Below are 20,254 nucleotides of genomic sequence, written 5' to 3' on the forward strand. Positions count from 1 at the left end.
TGTTTTCAGGATGATATTCTGGTTTATGGGTCCACTGAAGAAGAAAACAATCTCAATCTGAGAAGGGTTTTAGAAAAGAAACGTAAGGATGCTGGCCTTACCATCAAGAAGAGTAAGTGCAAAATAGGAGTTTTTGAGTCACACCCTATCTAGTGAAAGCATACAACTAAAAATGGATTTGATTGAATCAGTTATGAAGGCCCTGATACCTATTAATAAAAATTAGGTCAAATAGTTTTTAGGTCTGTCAGAGTACATGTGTACATTTATAAAAGTATTTCCTGATTTCGTCCAACCCAAAAGGTCACTACTTAAAAAAAATGTATGCTCTTTAAGTGTGTACAGGAACATATCATCACACTGAATAAGACTAAAGAAGCTACTACCTTACCCACATGCATTGGAAATTCTGATAGCAACTGGACACTATACTTACTAATGACTCAAGTAATAAAGGCTTAGGGCCTACTCTTTCTCAGAAGATAGGAGGCAAAGAAAGGATAACCACTTTTGCATCCAGAACTCTTAAAGAGGTCAAACACTGAAAAAGAAGCCTTAGCCTGCTTGTGGGCTAATAACCTTTTTAAGTATCACTTGTGAGGTTTGTCTTTTGTGTTAAGAATAAAGCATAAACTACTAATTCCTCACTTTGCTAAAAAAGATATTGAGGAAAAACACACCTATAATGAGCAAATAGGCATTGAATCTACAAAGTTTTAAATTGTAGTATTGCAAAAAATTCAGCAGCAGATTTCTTATCCTGCCTACACCTTGACGATATATTATATGGAAGGGCATGTAGGTTTAGGGACCCCAGCATAGGTAGTGCACCCATAGGTGCACTGCTGAGGTGCCCAGTGTCATTTTAAAGGCAGGCCTGCCTGCAAATTCGACTTTGGAATTAAAAGTAGTTCCAAGGTCTTAAATTACCTTATTTATACATATATGTCACCCCTAAGGTGTGCCCTATGTGCCCCTAGGGCTGGGTGCCATGTAACTATAAGCAGGGACCTTATAAAAATAGGTTTATAAGCCCTGGTGAGGTAAAACAGCCAAATTCGTTTTTCCCTCATTGTAGTGAATGGGGAGACTTTATTTTAAGTTTAAAAGTCCCCTTAAGTAACAGATACCAGAAGTTTGGTATCAAATTAATTGTTATAATAAATCCCACAACTTCTAGTTGTGGGATTTAATATAACTTGTTCAGGTAAAGAGTTTTAAACTTTACCTGAAAAGTTGCCAACTTCAGCCCTACAGTGTTTTTGCTGCTGTGCTCTGACTGGCCAGCCTCCAGCAGCCTGGCCAGGCTGCATTGATGAGGCGTGAAGTGGCCTGGATTCACACAAAGAGATGTGCCTGTGGGAGGAGATCTCCCCTCAGCAGATGGTGAGGCAGGAAGGGGAAGGGCTGCCAAACTGGTCTTCAAAGGCAGAGAAGGACATTTGGAGCAACCCAGCAACACCCTCACATCCCGCAAACCCAGACAATTAGGTGCCCCCTTGATTAGATTAGGTGAGTGCAGGCGAGGGGAGTGTTTAGGATTTTTAGCCACACCAGTGGATGGGCTCAGCCAGATGTAAACTCCAAAAATCACTTTCAGCCATGATGGATTTTTGAGGAATGTTGCTCCCTGGGATTGATTTTTGCCACACTTCCCAGGAAGTGGTCATCACAGGGGGAAGGACCCTGCCCCTGATTGGAGAACCAGGACCCCCCTGTTTTTCACCCAGGAGCAGGGATAAAACTGGCAGACCTGCAATCACACCTCAGTTCCCCACCAGTTCCCTACCAGGAAGAACTACAGAAGAAGAAGGACTGCCCTGCTGGACCCCTGGCCTGCACCTGGACCCTGCACTCTGAAGGACTGCACCAGCTGCACACTTGGGCTTCACCACAAGAAGGACTTTGCCTGGCTTCAGCTGGTTCAAGGAGGGACTCCCTGTTTGCTACAGGTGAAAAATTGCTAACCAGAGTCCTCTGCACCAACTCCTGAAGAAACCAAGCAGCTGACCACTGCCCAGTGGGCAAAAAAAGGAGTTTGCACCTGGTGCATTCTGGGAGTTGTAGTCCACACCCACAAGGAGCATCTCAGAGCTCCTGGAACCTTGGGGTGAGCTGTGGACCCCAAAAGAACCTTAAAGGAACATCTGGGAGAAGATCCAGAAGTTTGGAGAACTTTGGAGAACTTTTGAAAAAAGGCTCCATAGAGGGACCGACCCGCCGCGGCAACTCTAGCCGGCTTGCCTCAACCATGACCCATCCTGACTTGCAGGTTCGTCTCGGTGAAGAAAATCTCCAAAAAAAACAGACTAAGTCCGAACGTAGGAAGTTGACCGGGACAAAGGATTTTCCCCACAAAAAAACAACTAAGTCCGAAGATAAAAATCTCCACCGAGGAATCCCGCGACGCGTATCCGAAGAAGAGTTCCAGGAGGTCGGATTGGACTGGCAGGTTCGTCCCGCTGAAGAAAATCTTCAGAAAAACGACTAAGTCCTAAGGTAAACTTTTGACCGAGGCCTACAGCGGGCTGTAGCCGAGCCGGGCTTCATCGCGGTCGGCCTTAAACTTTGACTTTGCCCCGTTCGAGGTGTGACCAGATGACAAGATTGGCCCTTTTTGTTTCTATGCGCTAGAAAACAATAATTCTTTAAAAATTCATATCTCTGGTTACCCTTATCTGATTTTATTCGTTTTAGTGTCATTTTGAAGATAAAAATATTATCTATTTTCATAAATTAAATTTGGATTTTTAAACTGTTTCCTGTGTTTTATTGAATTACTGTTTTGTGATATTTGAATGTTTTAAACTCTGTCTCCTAAGTTAAGCCTTGTCGCTCGTTGCCAAGCTACCAAGGGTTGAGCTGGGTTTAATTTACTGAGACCTAACTGGACCTTAGTGGAGGTTACTGGCCTATTGCTAAGTGTAGGTACCTACCTGCCCTTACCAATAACCCATTTTCCAACAATGAACCACATGCTGTGGTCATATCATAGCAGTTTTACAGTTTACCTTAATAGGAGTCTGCAAACCAGGTTCTAAACTGACCCCTAATTGGCTTTTTTGAAGCTCAAACTTTTCAGATGAATAAAGATAGAGTGAAATAAAGAATTCAAAACAACCACATGAAGTACAAAGAAAAGTATGCTAAGAAGTGGAGAACTAGGCAACAAAAGTGGAAAGAGAGGCAAAGGGTTGTGGTGAAGAAACCAGCAAACCAGAAAAAATAAAAGTAAAAATAAAATGTTGTGATAATGGGAGATAGGAGCATGTAGAGTATGGACAGACTATCCCTATAGACTAAAATAGGTCAGCTTAATGGCAATGCTCAATCCAATGGTCAAGTATTAGGACACCCTGGTTTGCGAAAAGGATTTAAGAGAAAACTGCACCCTCCTGTATGGCAAAGTGATTATGTAATGAAATAATACACATCTTTACATGCTTTTGGTATACTGTCTTGTTGTTTTTTCAAAGTACATGTAAATATTGTAAATCTTTTCTAAACTCTAATGTACAATTATCTTACTGACTGAACACCTGTGTTTTCCTTCTTCCCGGTTTCCTTTTTTCCCTATACATCCTTAGACATAACATATCTTATTTCCCACTTCTTCCTTTGTTATTTGTATAAAAAGGAGATGTGTTATAATCTTTTACGGTATTTCAGGATATTACATATATATAAGGAGATGTGTTATGTTCACATGTTGGTACTTTCTGTCTGTAACACTGCCCCTCCTTGCTCCCCACTATTCAAAGGAGTTCATTTAGAATGTTGGGAACAGCTTCTGTATTAGTGAGAATCAGCTGTGAAGAGGCATATGGAAACACATTTGTACTAAGAAAAAAGCAATTTTTCTTCTATCTATTGCTGCCTCCTCTTTTCATTTACCATTTCACTTATCATATTTTTAGGTGTTAGTAGTTGTGGGAATACACATTTATTTCAAGAGTATCCCAGTGCTGTAAGGACCGGCTGACTGTAGTCCTAAATTTGTGACTCCGATCTGTGGATATTGAATCGAGATAGAAGTCTTAGAAAAATGCTTTATTATGTACATTATTATAAACACTTGACAACAATGTTAAAGTAAATGTTTGCCTCTGATGAACAATCTAAAAGCAACTTATTGTTACTCAATACCACAGTTGATGAGAAATATGTACCACCTGTAAAGTCACCAATAATATGGTACTCTGATTTGCGCTATATCTTCTTATCATCTGCATTTCTTAAAGAAAAATGACCATTTTACTTTGGCCGACTAAATCCAATACATATCATCAGCCTACAACGACAACGACAAAGATTGTTTAAGTTGTTATGGGCAACAAAAGCTATTATTAACAGCACATTTTCAGAACATAAGACATATTAAAAATGTTAAATAATATGAAATACTAAACTGCGTTTCAGAAGCATCAACGTAAGTTTATGATGTCTGTACAGTGTGAACTTTTTAGAAAGAAAACACAGAGCGCTAAACTGGATCCAAGGCAAAGATGCAGCAAAGTTGGGATTGCAGTCGGAGCTGATGACATAAAAAGGTAACTACATTTAATATCTTGGAGAAAATTCTCACAACTGCCACCTTTTGATACAGCTATGGGAGATGATGAAGTTACCTTTCCATTTTGTTTTCAAACTTTAGTCTCCTAGTCTCATGTTTTTTTTAAAGACAGTGCAAATATATTTCATGCCACATGAATAGCAATCCAGAATGCCAAAATTAGAATGTGTTCACTATAACTGAATTGTTACTTTAAACAGAGAAGAAAACTGATTTATATAGTAAGATGCAAGGGTCAGATGGAATTGATGAAGTGCTTCATTGTTTTGAAGAGCACTGCTTCTGCTTGCAGATTCATTTTTTGTTCCATTATCTTTCCTGTCTGTGGTTTAAGCATTTGTTATTGGAAGGTCTGGGAGATCTTTGGAGTACCAGGATGTTGAAAGTTTTGGCGTACATTTACATGTTTTTCTTGAAGTGTGGCTGTCCTGAAAAGTGATGAAGTTTTTTAGAAGTGTGTTGACGTCAGACGTGAAGTTAGCAGGACAAGAGAGGAGTTTGAGCTTTAGGCTGATGATACTGGAGTCTGAAGAATCTGACTTTCTCTTGTTCTCTTCTGGGTTGAACTCAGTGTATTTGTTAAATTCTGATGGAAATGACGAGGTGGTCAGTCCTGTACAAGCATACGGCTGCTCCACATTAGATGGTTGGTAATGTCAAAAAGGTAAGCTCAAGGATGTGGACTTTGGAGTGTGTAGGTTGGGTGGCATGCTGTATCACGCAGAGTGGGGACTTGATTTAAGATTGGGACATGTTTTTTCAAGGTTGATTGTCTGGGTCATTGTACTCAAATAGCATGGTGTAGAAGATGTGTCAGATGGACGAGGTAGGTCTGCAAATTTGTCAATAAAGGCCTTGTGCTATCCAGGAGTCCAATAGATGAGGTGAAAGCTGGTGGGCTGTATTGTGGATAGTGGCAAGCTGCAAGTGAGCAGATCCATGGAGTTGACCGTTTCTTGCTTCTCTAGGGTGCACAACCAGGAGGACTTATGGATGACGTATGTGTGCGGTCTTCATACTGGATGCTGTAGCCTGTGGGAACTAAGATGTGTGAAGAATTGAGGGTACGTCAGGTTTCTGGGAGGAAGTGTGTGTCAAGATTGCTGTGGGTGATGAGGTCTGCATTGCCTGGAGCCTACAATAATAAGTTTGAGTTGGAGTGTTTGTTAGACAGTTTGAGAATGTGTGGTGGTTAGTGGGCTGTGTATGATGTTGTGACTGTGTGTTCCGATGATACATTCTAAGTCTGCGTGTGGTCTAGGTTCAGCTGTGATTGCTGGGGTGGGCAGTGTAGAATCCTGGATACATTACTTAATAAAATCTTACTTTGTATGTGCTCTCTTCTAGTAGCAATAGAGTAGAGGTTCTGGCCAAGTCCCTCCATATAAATCCACATGCAATGCCCTTGTCTGTTGTTATCCACCCTTTGCCTGAGACCCCCAGCCAGTGGACTACCGGAAGGAGTTAAGTAAGGTAGAGAAGACGCTGGAAAATTATGTAATGCCACTTCCTGGAGAGGGTAATCCTGAGAAATAAGGTCTTCTTGTCTGACATTTTCTTTTAAAGGGATGTTCAGCAGAAACTATGGTGCCACTTCCTCAAGAAGAGGATGCTGGGTGATGCAGTGATGTCAGTTCCTGTAGAGGTGGATGCTGGGAATAGTGCAATTCAAATCAACCTCTTTTTTGGTGAACAGATACAGAAAATACAACTGCACATTGGCAACAACTCTTAGACAGACTCCTTCTCATTTCTCGCAGAGCATGACAACATGATCAGCCTCCTCCAAGCCATGTCATATGGAGATGTCTTGCCCTCATCCTTCATCCGAGTAATCCATCTCCCCACTGTAAATGCTTCCCTTGCTCAAGGAATGTTTGCAGATGATCTTAAGAAAGTTCAAATGCTGCCACTCATTGTGATACCCATGCTTGATTTTGGTGATCGCATCAACTACTGGCCATCATTGATCTACACTTAATCAGCTAGATGATGGAAACAGAAGTCTATACTTGACTCTAAGATCACATCAACCCCTACTATCTCCTGTACAATTACTCACCTGTTTTAAGATCAAGATGTGGCATAGAGAAAGCTACCTTACACTCCCTATATGATGCCCTACTGGCCATAGATAAAGATGACATCTGCTTCATGATATGGCTCACCTCTCAGCTGTCTTTGACACAGTCAGCATCCAAACCTATCCTGAAGTCTCAAATGGGATTAACTGCCAACCTAAGTCACTGGTTCAATTTGTACCTATTAATCGGATACTAGGACATTCTGGCACTTCCAGATCTTAATTGCATGTGGAGTCTCCCATTGTACCATCTTGTGCCCAGTCATCTTCAGTCTCAACATGGAGTCTCTTAGTGCTTTACTCACTGAAAACAGTGTCAACATTCAACAATATACTGATACACAACTCTACTTGAAAGTTTGCTCCAGTGCCTCAAACACTGCCAACACCTAATCCAGGCCTGGATGTCCATAACCTACCTGAAGCGCAATCCCAGAATCTCTGTTTTTTGTACAAGACAAACAAGCAATAATTAGTACAAACCTGGCTCAACGACATGAATGTTGATGGCTTCAAACCTCAACTTTCACCCAATGTCAAGTCACACCACATACCCAAGATACACAATGCCAAGAAAACTAAGACAGCCTGTAACTAGCTCTCTACTAAATAAACTTAAACTGTTCCTCCTAGAAAGCAACTTCAGAACAAGCATTCAAGCCCTCATACTCTTGCACATGAATGGTAGAAATAGTCAGTTTAATTCCCTTCCAAACTTCACACTTGTCACTCAAACGGCATGCCATACACCACAGCACATTTCTTCCGGGGCCTGAAAAATATGATCACATCACCCCTATCACGCTAGAAACCCACCCTCTTCGCTTGCCAACCCACACCATCTTTAAAACCAGTTGTGTAATTTACAGAGCCACGAAACAGGAACCTCACTTAGCTGGCTGACTAGATAAACATTTAGGGCCATATGTACAAACACATTTTCCCATTGACACAGAATGGGAAAAACCCTTTGCTACATCTGGCCCTTAATTTGACTCTTGGCACACTAACAGCCAAGACGTCTTCAGACTGCAGACAAAAGAGTTTCAATGCACACATGATCTGGAACAACATACTCATCTTCATCGGGAACACCCTAATCCTGCTCCGATTGAGGAAACAGTTTAAGACATCTCTTTAAAGAACACTGCATCACAATGCAGTAACAGTACAATTGTGCTGCCAGAACCTAGCTTTCTCTTCAATCACTTGTTGATAGTATTTTTACCTTTGTCCCTGTAAAAAAAAATCCAATGCCTTTTGACTAGGCTTGCGCTACACAAATACCACCTACATAGATACATACATGAATTTGTTCTAATGTATCACAAAAAGCTTCCTTTTCAAAAGGAAGTGGTATTTCTACTAGTTGCTTGTACCTTTGTGTCAAAGATAACTTTTAATCTCAGACGAAGATAATTGTAGCTAGGAGCAAGTTCACCAACTAGACTGGTACACAGCCGAGTCGATATGTATAAGTAATGAAAGCTTCCGTAGAGAGCACATGAACACAATATCTTTAGTTCACCATAACATTTATTATCAAGGTTGACAATTACAGTAATACCTGATTTCAAACAAGTTTCCCAACATATACATAACTAAAATATCTTCCATTACCTATAACATTTTATAAACATAAAGTTACACAGAGAAAATTTCTACCACTTACATTGACACCTAGTCCAAAAAAGGTTTCCCAACATGAACTACAGTAAAACAAATCTTCTGTTCCCATAACATGTGTGAACATAAAGAAAAAGGAAATTTCATATGCTGAATACAAGTAGTCTAAGGGCCATTTCTAGAAGCATCAATTGACTGCAGTTAATAAACGTCAGCCAACACGTATTTCGCAGCAATAAGTGCTGCTTCTTCAGGGATGAAATTATAGGAGCAAAGCAGATTGGAGTTAGCCTATCTATATTCAATGTATAAGATAAAGAAACACCAATTTTTATATTCAAAATCTGAAGCCATTATTACATTTTTGTTTACCCTACGAGCATCCATATTCATGTTTCTATAATCCACTAGTTGCTTAAACTAACACACCTAAAACAACCAATGACTAAATCAAAACAGTCTAAACATTATATTACCTGTGGTTCCAACGTCCTCATTGTCATATTCAAATTAAAAAATGTATTCATCCAACTGCATAAGCATTAATTTCACTCTTTTAATTCTTTAATCTAATACTACCCTCCAACCTCTAGTATCTGCTGTCAAAATTGTGATATTCATTCTTAAAATATAATTATACTGCATATAAGTTCAAGGTCAAAACTTCCCACCTTAATCTACCAGAATACTTACTCCACTTGTAATTCAAGTGTTGTCCCAAAACATACCTAATGTCCTAAAATCCCTGTGTGAAAACACACTCACCTGCCAATATGTGACACAAACACTATATAATTTCTCTAAGGCTTCCACTCAACAAATACTTCTTTAAAAACCAATCTCATTCATGGCTCCTCTTATAGTCACTATCATGTCTTCAGGAAAAAGAAAGAACTTAACAGTCCCAATGGTACACCCTATCCAAATCCACCTACTAAGAACAACAGTTCAAAGGCACAACAATTCCTGGTCCCCCAGTACAGGTCTCTCTGGGTATTTCTTCCCACCTCATGCATCGCTAAGGCAGATTCCTTATTCATTGTGCCATGCTTCCTTTCCATAGGTGATTTCTGCGTACACTTCTGTGCTCATCCTGGATCTCACCCTCCTCCACAAGAACTATTATATCCTTGTCACCCTCATTCTCAACAATCAAAAACATTATTTCTCTTGTATTAATTTTTTCATACTCCCCTGTAATACCTGATATATCCTATTCCTTACACCTACCTTTCAGCACTCTGTACGTTTTCAACCCCCATAGGATTGACACAAATTGCTTCCAATTACGGTATCACTTCTCCAAGTTTCCAAATGACTGCAATCTATGACAAAAAAATACAAAACTAGATAGAACCACTATTTGCCTACTCCATTCCCAAAGGACAATCCCTCTTCGTATCAATAACCTGTCCAATTCTTATTTATTCATGTTACCCCTTCAAGACGCCTTTTTTTCTAACTTTCAATCACAGAAACATCATTTCTCCCCACCGTCACTTGGTATTACCCTCCTGTCTCAATCTTTATGTCTTCTAATCTTCCAGTATAGAATAGCCAGTCCTGGTATTGATTTACATGCCTCATTCACTTTCTAAATCATAGCGTCACTCTAAAGTGGGAGCAAAAACAAAGTGTTACAATGCATCCACTGAAATTTCAACAGTATCTACCGTTCCCTACAAATAGCTCAAACATCCCATAAGCCTCGCGCTGCTTTACTCCCGGATTCCAACTTCAATGCCACCATTACTACGATAACTCACCTTTAAAATACTAAACATAATTAAGGCCCATCCGTTACTTCCAACTTAATTGGCCAAATTCAAACTTAGCTGATGTGCCCAAAGACCTGGAATGGATTCTTTGTTTATTCACTGTCTACACTCACTTTCCCACAAGAGACTTAAATAGATGTCTTTAGCTTTCAGTTACACTCCACCTAGTCTCAACCTCTTTTGAGAAAAAATATACAAAGAATCTTCCCATCAACAGTCCAAAAAGAATATATAAAGTAAATAATAGAATAACACAAAATTACCATCCCAATGTTAAATGGGAACTGAGCCCCCAAGGTTGTGCTGTTTTGAATCTTGCCATACCATAGTAATTATGCCATCCAGGTTGGTCCTCCCAACACCATAAGTTACCACAATCTATGTCTTCACTTATCTATCATAAATCAACATAGCATCTACCACAGCCTTTGATCAAAACACATACATATAAAACAACAAATACAAGTGTTATTCCATTTACCACCACAAAGATAGGAAAGTCTCATGCCAAAATATAATTGTTAAAAAAAAAAACTAAGAAGAAATATAAACACAAATCCATGTCCTTCACGGGACCTGAACTCCCACAGGTGTGGGCTGAATCATGGTGTACTCTAGCCTTTACACTATCTGTATTAATCCTTTCCATCTCCATAGTTCACACCGTCTATTACCTCACTTACCTCTTATGATGACATAATGTTCACAGCAACCTTCTGTCAGAACATATATGTGCATAGAGAGGAAAATATCAAAATGTGCAAGTCTTTTTCATCTACCACCAAAAAGCTAAAAAGATCCCATTGCCATAACATAAAAGAATAAGTCTGTGTCTTCAATGGGACCGGAACACTCACAGCTGTGGGCTTACATCTTAACATAGTGGACCATCTCGCTATCCATGTTCCATCTGTACATATTTAACCAATATGATAGGCCTGTTCCTAACTACACACACTATGTGACCTAAATATGTCTGCAGTATACCAACCACTTTTACAGATACATATATATCCAAAATCTTACTCTACTTCATCTTAGAGGGTGGTATGAAACTCTCTATCCAAGTTGAGACCACTTCAACAGATTGTATTATCTCAATCCACTAGGTTTCTATGTGACAGAGTTGTTGTACCCTGTCTCCCCCTCTGTGATGTGCTCTGATATGATCTATACCTAACACTCGAAGTTAGGTTAATCACTGATTAAATGACAATCCTTAAAATGTTTCTCAAGGGAGGACTCTCATCACATTTTCATATTGCATTTATATGTTCTTTAATCCTCTCCTTGAGTGGTCGGATAGTTAAACCCATGTACTGTTTGTTGCATACACAGATAATCACATACACAAATTCGTTTTGTAGTTAATAAAAAGATCTAATCTTGAATTTTCTACTTTGTCAAAGTTATCAAACTCAATAGTTTTATTTCACACAAAGTTCTGACATCGGTAACACCCTTCTGGTTTTTGCTTTAACCAAGTGGACGCTCTACTTGGACCACATTTATAGGTATCATTTAAACTTAAGTTATTTTTTAATGTTTCAGCCTTTCTAAATGTAATTAGTAGGCGTGGGCAGAAAAAATCTTTAAAATCTTTGTCTCATCTTAAAATGTCCCAACGTTTACAAAGCACATAAAAAAATTGCTCCTTTTTTTTATTTTACACAAAATTTGTTTAAAAAAATCTCACTTGCTGTTGGATAGAACGATTTCTTCAATAGTTCCTCCCGCGATATCCCTGCAACTTTTCTAGAGGACTGTGTCAGAATCTTTATAGGATAGCATCTCGCTTCTAATCTCTTATCGGTTTTCTGTACCTCTATGTGGTAGTCTTCTATGTTCGTAATTCCTCCTTTGTCTAACCAACTTCCCAAAGGGGATATTCTTTTTCTGATTAACAGGGTGTCCTGATTAATAGTGTAGAATACTGCTACTAGCCATACTTTTCCAATATGATTTTGTGCGGAGGTCCAGGTCTAAAAATGTAACATTCAAACGACTATACACAAAAAACAACTCCACATTCACATTATTAGAATTCAAATATCATTGGTAAGATATTAATTAATCCTGTGATCATTCTCACACCATCACCACATCGTTACTGTACCTAGCCCACAGGGTGACGGTCACATACTGCTATCCTTCAAGGGCTGATTCATTCCACACATGCTCCCTTCTCACATACCAGCCCATAAACAGGTTGGTGTGAGAGGGAGCAAATTTCGCACCCACAAATGTGATGATATAGCATGTCCTGATACAGAAAATAGTTGCAAGTCAATACAAAATCCACAAATTCAAGGATCATCTTGGAGTGACTGTAAAATCTAGCTCACTTCATACCAAAGAAATACTTTGATGCTTGTAAGCCATCATATTATCTAATGCTGGTATAAAGACTCTTCATATCCATAGTGAGTGACAAACCACCGATTTTCCCTCCAGTGACTATCTCGTAGTTTCTTTAATAAGTCCTTAGTGTCTTTAATATAGGATCCCAGATTTAACACTAATGGTGCCAAGAAAATGTCAATATATTCTGATTAAATGTAGTCAATTGATGCTTCCAGGAGTCCAAGTTGGGAAGCCTTTTTAGGAACTAGGCGTCATTGTACTTGCTAGAAATTTTCTCTGTGTAACTTTATGTTCATATCAATGTTATAGGTAACAGAATGTATTTTTTTTATGTCCATGTTGGGAAACCTCTTTGAAATTGGGTATTACTGTAATTGCCAACCTTGATAATAAATGTGATGATGAACTAAAGATATTGGGGGTTATTACAACTTTGGAGGAGGTGTTAATCCGTCCCAAATGTGACGGATATACCACCAGCCGTATAACGAGTTCCATAGGATATAATGGACTCGTAATACGGCTGGTGGTATATCCGTCACTTTTGGGACGGATTAACACCTCCTCCAAAGTTGTAATAACCCCCATTGTGTTTATGTGCTCTCTATGAAACCTTTAATTAATTTTAATCAAAGATGTTTGGGAATATGGGGTGGTGGAAGAGAGAGCAAAAGACAGCACAAGAAAGAGAGTTTGTGATGTGTTGAAAAAGGGAGTCATACCAATGTCACTTCAGCAAGCTGTGTATTTAAAGTACAAGCACAGTAGAAACAGCAGCAGTTTATAAGACAACAACTTTGAAGTCAAATGGAATATCTCTGGCAAAGGCCAATATGATTGGCTGAATGCGCAAGTTAAGGTGAAGTTCAGTCTGCTGGTGCAAAAGAAAAGGTTTGAGGAATGGGCGTCAAAAACCATTTAACCAATAAAGATATTAGGTACAATTTAGAACCAAATTGCTCATTACGAGCACCCAGTGGGATCAGAAACCTGCCTCAGACAAGCACCTGGCACGACTAAAGACACAAGGAGCCAGCAAAAGAGTAATATCGGGCACTTTTATTTTCACCCAACAAGCCAACAGGATCAGACGGCTGCTTCACATATGCACCTAGAAGGAGAGCTACAGGACACCAGCACAAGAGCTGATGGGTGTTCTGATAATTACACAAGTGCCTGCTGGGTGCATAAGGCAACACAACAACAAACACAGCATGTGTTCACCAATTCATTACTACTACTACAACTGCTGCTGTCATATGGACTCGATGCTGGCAACAGCATCCTGCAAAACCAAAGGACTACTTTACCCGATTGCAAACACTTTCTGCCAAAAATGTAAGCTTGAGCGAAATACTGTGGACTGTTACCAAAATATGATAGACAAGCCAGTGTCTGAAGGGAGCACACACAAACAAAGCAATGATTGTATGTTGTGCTGATGAGATCTTGTAAACCGCTAACGCTGTCTCCCGCAAAACCTAAGACTAAAATATAGAAATTCATCCATTAGTGTTTTTCTTGTTTTAGAGCTGACAAGACAATGTCTTTTATTCATAATGTTAATTTTTTCCCAATTAGTTATTGACAACATACATACATACATGTGCTCGTTGAAATTTTCAAGATAAATATTAGTTTGTTCATATGATCCCGACATTGGTATCAAACAGAATTCAAGCCACAGAGGCCTGAGAATGCCAATTGCTTAGTATTGCATCTGATCGGAAGTTATCCACACCAGGAAAAACAATGCACTATAAAATAAAACTAAACCAAGTTTGGCTTTTAAGCTGTTAAACAACGGGATAGATGAACATGTGTTATTTAACTTTTTCAGATTATTCTTGGCCCAGGGAACTTGCACAGGCCTCAGAGGTAACTGTGCCAAAATTACTGACCAGATTAAATAATTGGTGATCCACATGAGTAATTTGGAATGTGCTCCCCAAATAATCACCCATAGCCTTCCCCACTCTTTGTTGCCATTACAGGGAGGAACTATACTGTGAATGCATTTGTGAGTGAGCCAAGGGCTCGTAGGGTTTCCCCAGGAGGGCAGTCCGTATCGTAATAGCATGATAAAGGCAACAGTCCGAGGACTTTTGCCAATCTTGCAGGAGCAACGGGGAACATTTGGAAACAGGAAATGCGACATTTAGAGAGCCTGAAGGAGAGGAAAGTTGCACAGACAACACTAAAGTCACTGCTACCTCCTACTATTGATGCCCTCAGTTGGGATCACTTTTGAAGATGTGGCAGAGAAGGTTTATGATTGTGGAAAGTACAAACCACAGAACAAGGAAGGTCATCAGCCATCACACTTGAGTTGATGCGTTTTTTCGGTGTCTTTTCTTTAACATTGATCCTGACAATGACAGGCTGACATAGGTTGAGTGTCAGTGCTTGTACAACACTCTTACCACTTTAACACTGATATGCAGTGGTATTTGCAGCACTGAAGAATTTACAGTGGTACAGAATTTCCACTGCTTGTGTGCTACACTATACAATGGAAATCAGGTCTTATTTTTAACATTTTTGAACGTTAGGATTTAACAAGTGAACTGAACTGCTATAAGACATTCTGAGCCAGATGTAATAATAACGCTTGTTGCAAAAAACTCTGGCCCTGCCAACGAATCTCAGTTAGTCTACAAGACTACAGAACCAGGTATCAAGAACATGCCCAAATCTCTACCAGTCCAACCACTTCAGACCCACTCTAAAAGCACTTTGCCAGTTCCCTGTTGATGCCAGTATCAAATTTAAGGTAAACTGCACTTGCAATACAGCGTTCTAGTGCAAAGGTTAAAAACACCTACAGAAAATGGCACCTCAGCGTGCCCCCATCAGCAATCTTTGTTCAGCATCTGCCCCCTGATTAACCAACGAACCTTCAACAGGATGAAGCACGGTGATCGATCGCCAAGTTTCAGGGACCTAGACTCTGGAATGCCCTCAACTGTTGCCTGAGATCCAATCTCAACCACAAGGGATTTATCAAGACTCTGAAAACAGAACTATTTAAACTTGCTTTCAACTGAACTCCAAATAGATAAGGGGATTGCTGAGACGAACTTTGGTCACATCTTTTACTTACCTAACCAGACACTAACTTTCCATGTTTCTTACTATTATGTTCTTGCGGTACTCTTCTCTGCACTTTGAAAAATAACCAAGCCGCTACATAGAACACTGTACACAACCTCACAAAATAATGGCCAGTGAGTGCTTTGTTTAGGTAAGATTTCTAATAGGACACAGCTCAAGTTTTCAGTAAGAGATGGGCTGAGCCATTGAGAACACTGCTCCTGTTGGGGTGTGTTTTATGAATCCTACAATGTTAGGGGTGAATTGTAAGAAACTGTTCAAGGGTACAGGATTGTGGAGACTGACCTTGAGTCAGAGGCCCACATTAATGTTTAGTGAGTGGTCTTTGTGAACCTGACTGGGGAACAAACCTTAAGATTGCAAAGTATAGTTGTTTGGGCATTTTTGCTTACTTTATGTCATTTACATTATCTGCAAAAGGTATACGAGCTACTTTAGAGGAGGTTTAATTAGCAAGATCTCTTATTCTAACAACCAGGAAGCAGGTCCCTATTAACTCACTTTCTACAAGTTTGAATGATGCAAACTAGGAGCATGCAAAAGTGCAAAGAATGCCTATAGAAAATGTCAGTGCTTCATGAAACTATACCAACAAAAAATAAGCTTTGCACACTTCTTAATTGAAAACCAGATAAGACAGATACACAGGCACATAGGTTTATGTATAGTAGCATTGCCATTATTACAAAATATGCAATTCATGTAATCATGTGATAAATGAATTTTCTTCCTCACAAGCTACACAGTATTTAATAATAGGCAATTAAACTCAAGTCTCGTGCAACCACAATTTTCGGTAAGAAAGTTTAGTTTGTTTTTACCTTCTTCTTCTTTTACATTCTTCGTATGGAACTGTCAGAAAATATCTTCTGTTGAACACATCATTAAGAGGCCTAGGAAAATAATGGTAATTTCGTCATGTTATTTTTATTGAAACACTGGATGCACTGTATTGAAATGCTGTGTGCTTCTTACCTATAGTTGTAGAGGAGGAAACCTTCAACAATCAAAACGTGAATGTCGTCTTTTGTGCCTAGAATATTTTGGCTTTTCTCATATTCTTCGGTTGAATTCAAAGTATTTCTGGGTTGCTTTATCCAGGAATATACTCTTGCCATCATCACTTCCATATTAAGAGCATCAAGTACTATAGGACAGAAATTATTCATCTTAAAACTATGTGAAAATGTAAGTTCCTATTAATTCCATACTGTCGAGCTTCTGAATCTCTTTTCAAACTAAAGGATGTATCTAAAATGCTCCACATCCACGTTTTTCAGATGTAGCGCTTGTAGGTGGTTGATAACACTCATTAGGTCTTGAACAGCTAGGTGGGGCGTGAATTATGGTTTGCACAACTTATGACAACTGGGGAATTTCAGTGGCTTTCAAGTTTTGCATTGTAACCATAAAGTTACTATGAAGGACACTTCAATTTTAATTTCTAAAGGGAATTCTTTAGTTTTTATAAACTGTTATGATAACAAGTTAACTATTACTTACCTTTCAGTTTCTTAGTTAACTTTTTCATCATACAACATACCCTGCTCCATTCCACTCACACCAGCTGCACATGATCTAACCAGAATGCATTCAGCCTTAGGCTTTTGCCAGAAGTCGCCACTGAGTAGAGGCCCTGATCTACAGCCAGGCCATATGACCAGCAAGGACATATGGCCTTCAGCAGTGCACAGTAGTGCTTGTGGGCACGGGACTTGGCTTTCGGACAGTCACTGCACCCATATTATTTGTTCTTCTCAAATTAGATGCACAACACTTTACACTTTGTGCTGCACAGTCTCCCTACCCCACCCGAAACAGCTGTGCTTGTCAGTCTAAGACTCAAATTAACACATCTGTCACCTTATTTATGTACTGCTACTCTGTTTCAGGCTTGCAACGTTGTCACAAGGCACCATCTAACACACTATAAACTTCATGTCCCTTTGACAACCAATGGGCTTCTACATAAAGGGAATCCAGGATCCATGTTCCAAAGGCTAAAAACACAGTCATGCCAATGACTATGTAAGCATTATCTTTAGTTATAGACAGGTGGGATCATACACAACTCACAGGGCATAAACATCCCTGTTCCAATCATCTGCACATTGAGGCAGGGGAAATGTCATGCAAACATTAACCTGTCTCCATGTCAGTATCGGAGCACACCATGTAACAATCCATTATCTCAATACCCTACTCGCAAAGTGCCCCCCTCGGGTTGTTTTAACTGTTTAAATTCTGTACTTCTTGTAGGTAAGATAGTTAGTGTCAAAGACTGAGCCAAAGCAGCTGCAACATGTTGTTTTCATCCTTTACAAAAACAGAAAGTAGTACGTATAATTGCAGAAGTAGCCTGGTATCTCCCACTGCTGCGATTTCGAAAAAAATAAATAACGATTCTTAAATGTGCACACAGTAGATTGCACACTCTGTATAAAACCTGCTGGATTAAATTAATGTAAGTAGGGTATTTGTGCTTTTTTAAACCCATTTTTTCTCCACCAGGAATATGCTTTCCCCAGTTGGAATATCTCTGCCCTAAACTCACATTAAATATTGGGGCATTACCATGCCTTTGCCTAATGTTTGCATGAGGACCATTCTATGTCTTTTCAGGATTGGAGAATGCATGAAAAAATTTACATATGTCCCCTTTTCAGCCTCGAAACCCCATCTCCTCATCTGGAGTGGTCAAACGAGATACAGAGGCTTCTTTACGTGAGTAGCTGCTTTTTTAAATGAAATTCTTGATTCTCTAAATCAAGTTTTGTCTTTCAAATACATATTAATTTGCACCTAAGCAACCCCTTTGAGAGCAACAAATGTTGAGAATCCAATACTAAGTAAATACACAAATATATTTTGTTGTTGACATACAAAAATTCGACCAGTCAGATCATTTCCTTTTCAACTTTTAACTTCACAGTTACTAGTTAAATAAAACAATTAAAACATTGCTTGTAAATATATTTCACAGTATACGCACAAGAAATGAATAAACATTCCTTGTAGCAAATCTTAAAAGGTGCCACATGTTTCTTTTTACCAAAGCAGCTAACAAATGAGAAATGGTCTCGGCAACCTTAACAGTATTGTAAGAGATCAATGCAAATTAATATGTTGTTTTCTTAAAGATGGCTTAAGGTAGCAGGACATTATTTAATTTGAATAACAACGTAAACATACTATTCTTTTGTTCAGAGCATGCTTAAGTATATGGGATAGTCAGATAATTAAACTAGATTACAAATAATACATAATAGGGTGCATTACAGTCCAAAGACCTATAATTCAACCAACTTCTCAAAATTGACAATGGTTATCTGTAAACTAATGTATATCTATTTAATAATAATTATTAAACTATACTAATTCATATATGCACCAGATGTACAAACAAATGAACCTTTTAAAAAAACAGTAAATATTCACTTAAATAACACATTTTTAAGGGTCCAGAAGGTCTTCAGAATTAATATATTATGTATGGGCTAAAACGTTGTAGGGTTCATTGCTTATTGAGCAAATACACCGTACATTTCTCTAAAAAAGAAATGTAAGTTCCCCACATGTGAACTTAGCAACATGAATACGATTTGCCATAACTAGCAACAGACATTGGGGGTCATTATGAGTTTGGCGTTTTTTGGGGAAGATCGCCGTGGTGGCGGCCACCAAAAGACCGCCATGTGGCAGTAATCTGACTACCGTATTAAGAGTCACACTGTGAAGTCTTCCAAAAACCAGCTAATTTTCAGAAACCGGCAGGACACTGGGGGACGGAAAAGAGGCGGTTCCACCACCAGCCCGATAAAAATCCTCCGATCATATTACGATCCACAAATCACGTCAGCGATTCTTCCATGGCGGAAAGCCATTGGCGGTGCGAACGGCGGCGGTCTCACTTACACCACATTGAACACAACACCACATTGGATAGTTTGAAAATCCCACACCTAACACACATCTACACACTTGACACACCTACACACTCCACTATATAACACACATCTACACAACCCACATTCTTTGGCAAACAAAACGCGACACACAGCGACAGAGGAGCAATAACCAACGGAGATTTCTTAAAACAACTTATGGTACCTATACAAATTTCACCACGCATATATCCAACACACAATCGTCACTCACTCACATCACAGCACCTACACCTCATCGCTTATGTTTTTATCAGCCTTTGTCTTTTAACACTACCTCACCGTCTTTACCACCACTACCATGTCCCCACAAAAACACCCATGTTTCACTGATGATGAGCTGAGGGTCATGGTGGACGAAATTTTCAGGATAGAGCCACACCTGTTCGGAGCACCGGTCCAGCAAACATCAATAGCCAGAAATATGGAGTTGTGGGAAAGAATAGTCGACAGGGTCAATGATGCTGTAGGCACCTATCCGTGCACAAGGGAGGATACCAGGAAAAGGTGGAACGACCTCCAGGGCAAAGTGCGTTCCATGCATCCAGGCACCAGCTGGCGGTACTGAAGGCTGGCGGTTTGCCCCACCTCCTCCCCCTACTTTCACATCCGGGGAGGAGAAGGTCTTGGACATACTGCACCCTGAGGGCCTGGCAAGAATACGGCGGGAGCGGGGTTTGTAAAGTCCCACAGCATACATGTCACCCAAATGTTTTGTCCTGCATGCACCCTCACCACCTTACCCCACCTCAATTAACAAACCACCCACCAC

At 39.6% G+C, this 20,254-nt stretch overlaps 1 protein-coding gene across 11 annotated transcripts in view; it reads right to left on the reverse strand.

Annotated features, from left to right (window-relative positions):
• The window catches only part of NMRK1 (nicotinamide riboside kinase 1), a 290,988-nt gene that overhangs the window by 153,933 nt on the left and 116,801 nt on the right, over nucleotides 1-20,254 (reverse strand). For all 11 annotated transcript variants that reach the window (XM_069229279.1, XM_069229255.1, XM_069229302.1 and 8 more), the window contains 2 exons: nucleotides 16,514-16,685; nucleotides 16,360-16,431 (listed from right to left, as the gene is read on the reverse strand). In XM_069229279.1, coding sequence (XP_069085380.1) covers nucleotides 16,360-16,431; nucleotides 16,514-16,685 — 244 coding nt within the window. The remainder of the gene's footprint in view (nucleotides 1-16,359; nucleotides 16,432-16,513; nucleotides 16,686-20,254) is intronic.

This window comes from Pleurodeles waltl, chromosome 1_1 (assembly GCF_031143425.1).
Source record: "Pleurodeles waltl isolate 20211129_DDA chromosome 1_1, aPleWal1.hap1.20221129, whole genome shotgun sequence".
Classification (NCBI taxonomy): Eukaryota; Metazoa; Chordata; class Amphibia; order Caudata; family Salamandridae; genus Pleurodeles; species Pleurodeles waltl.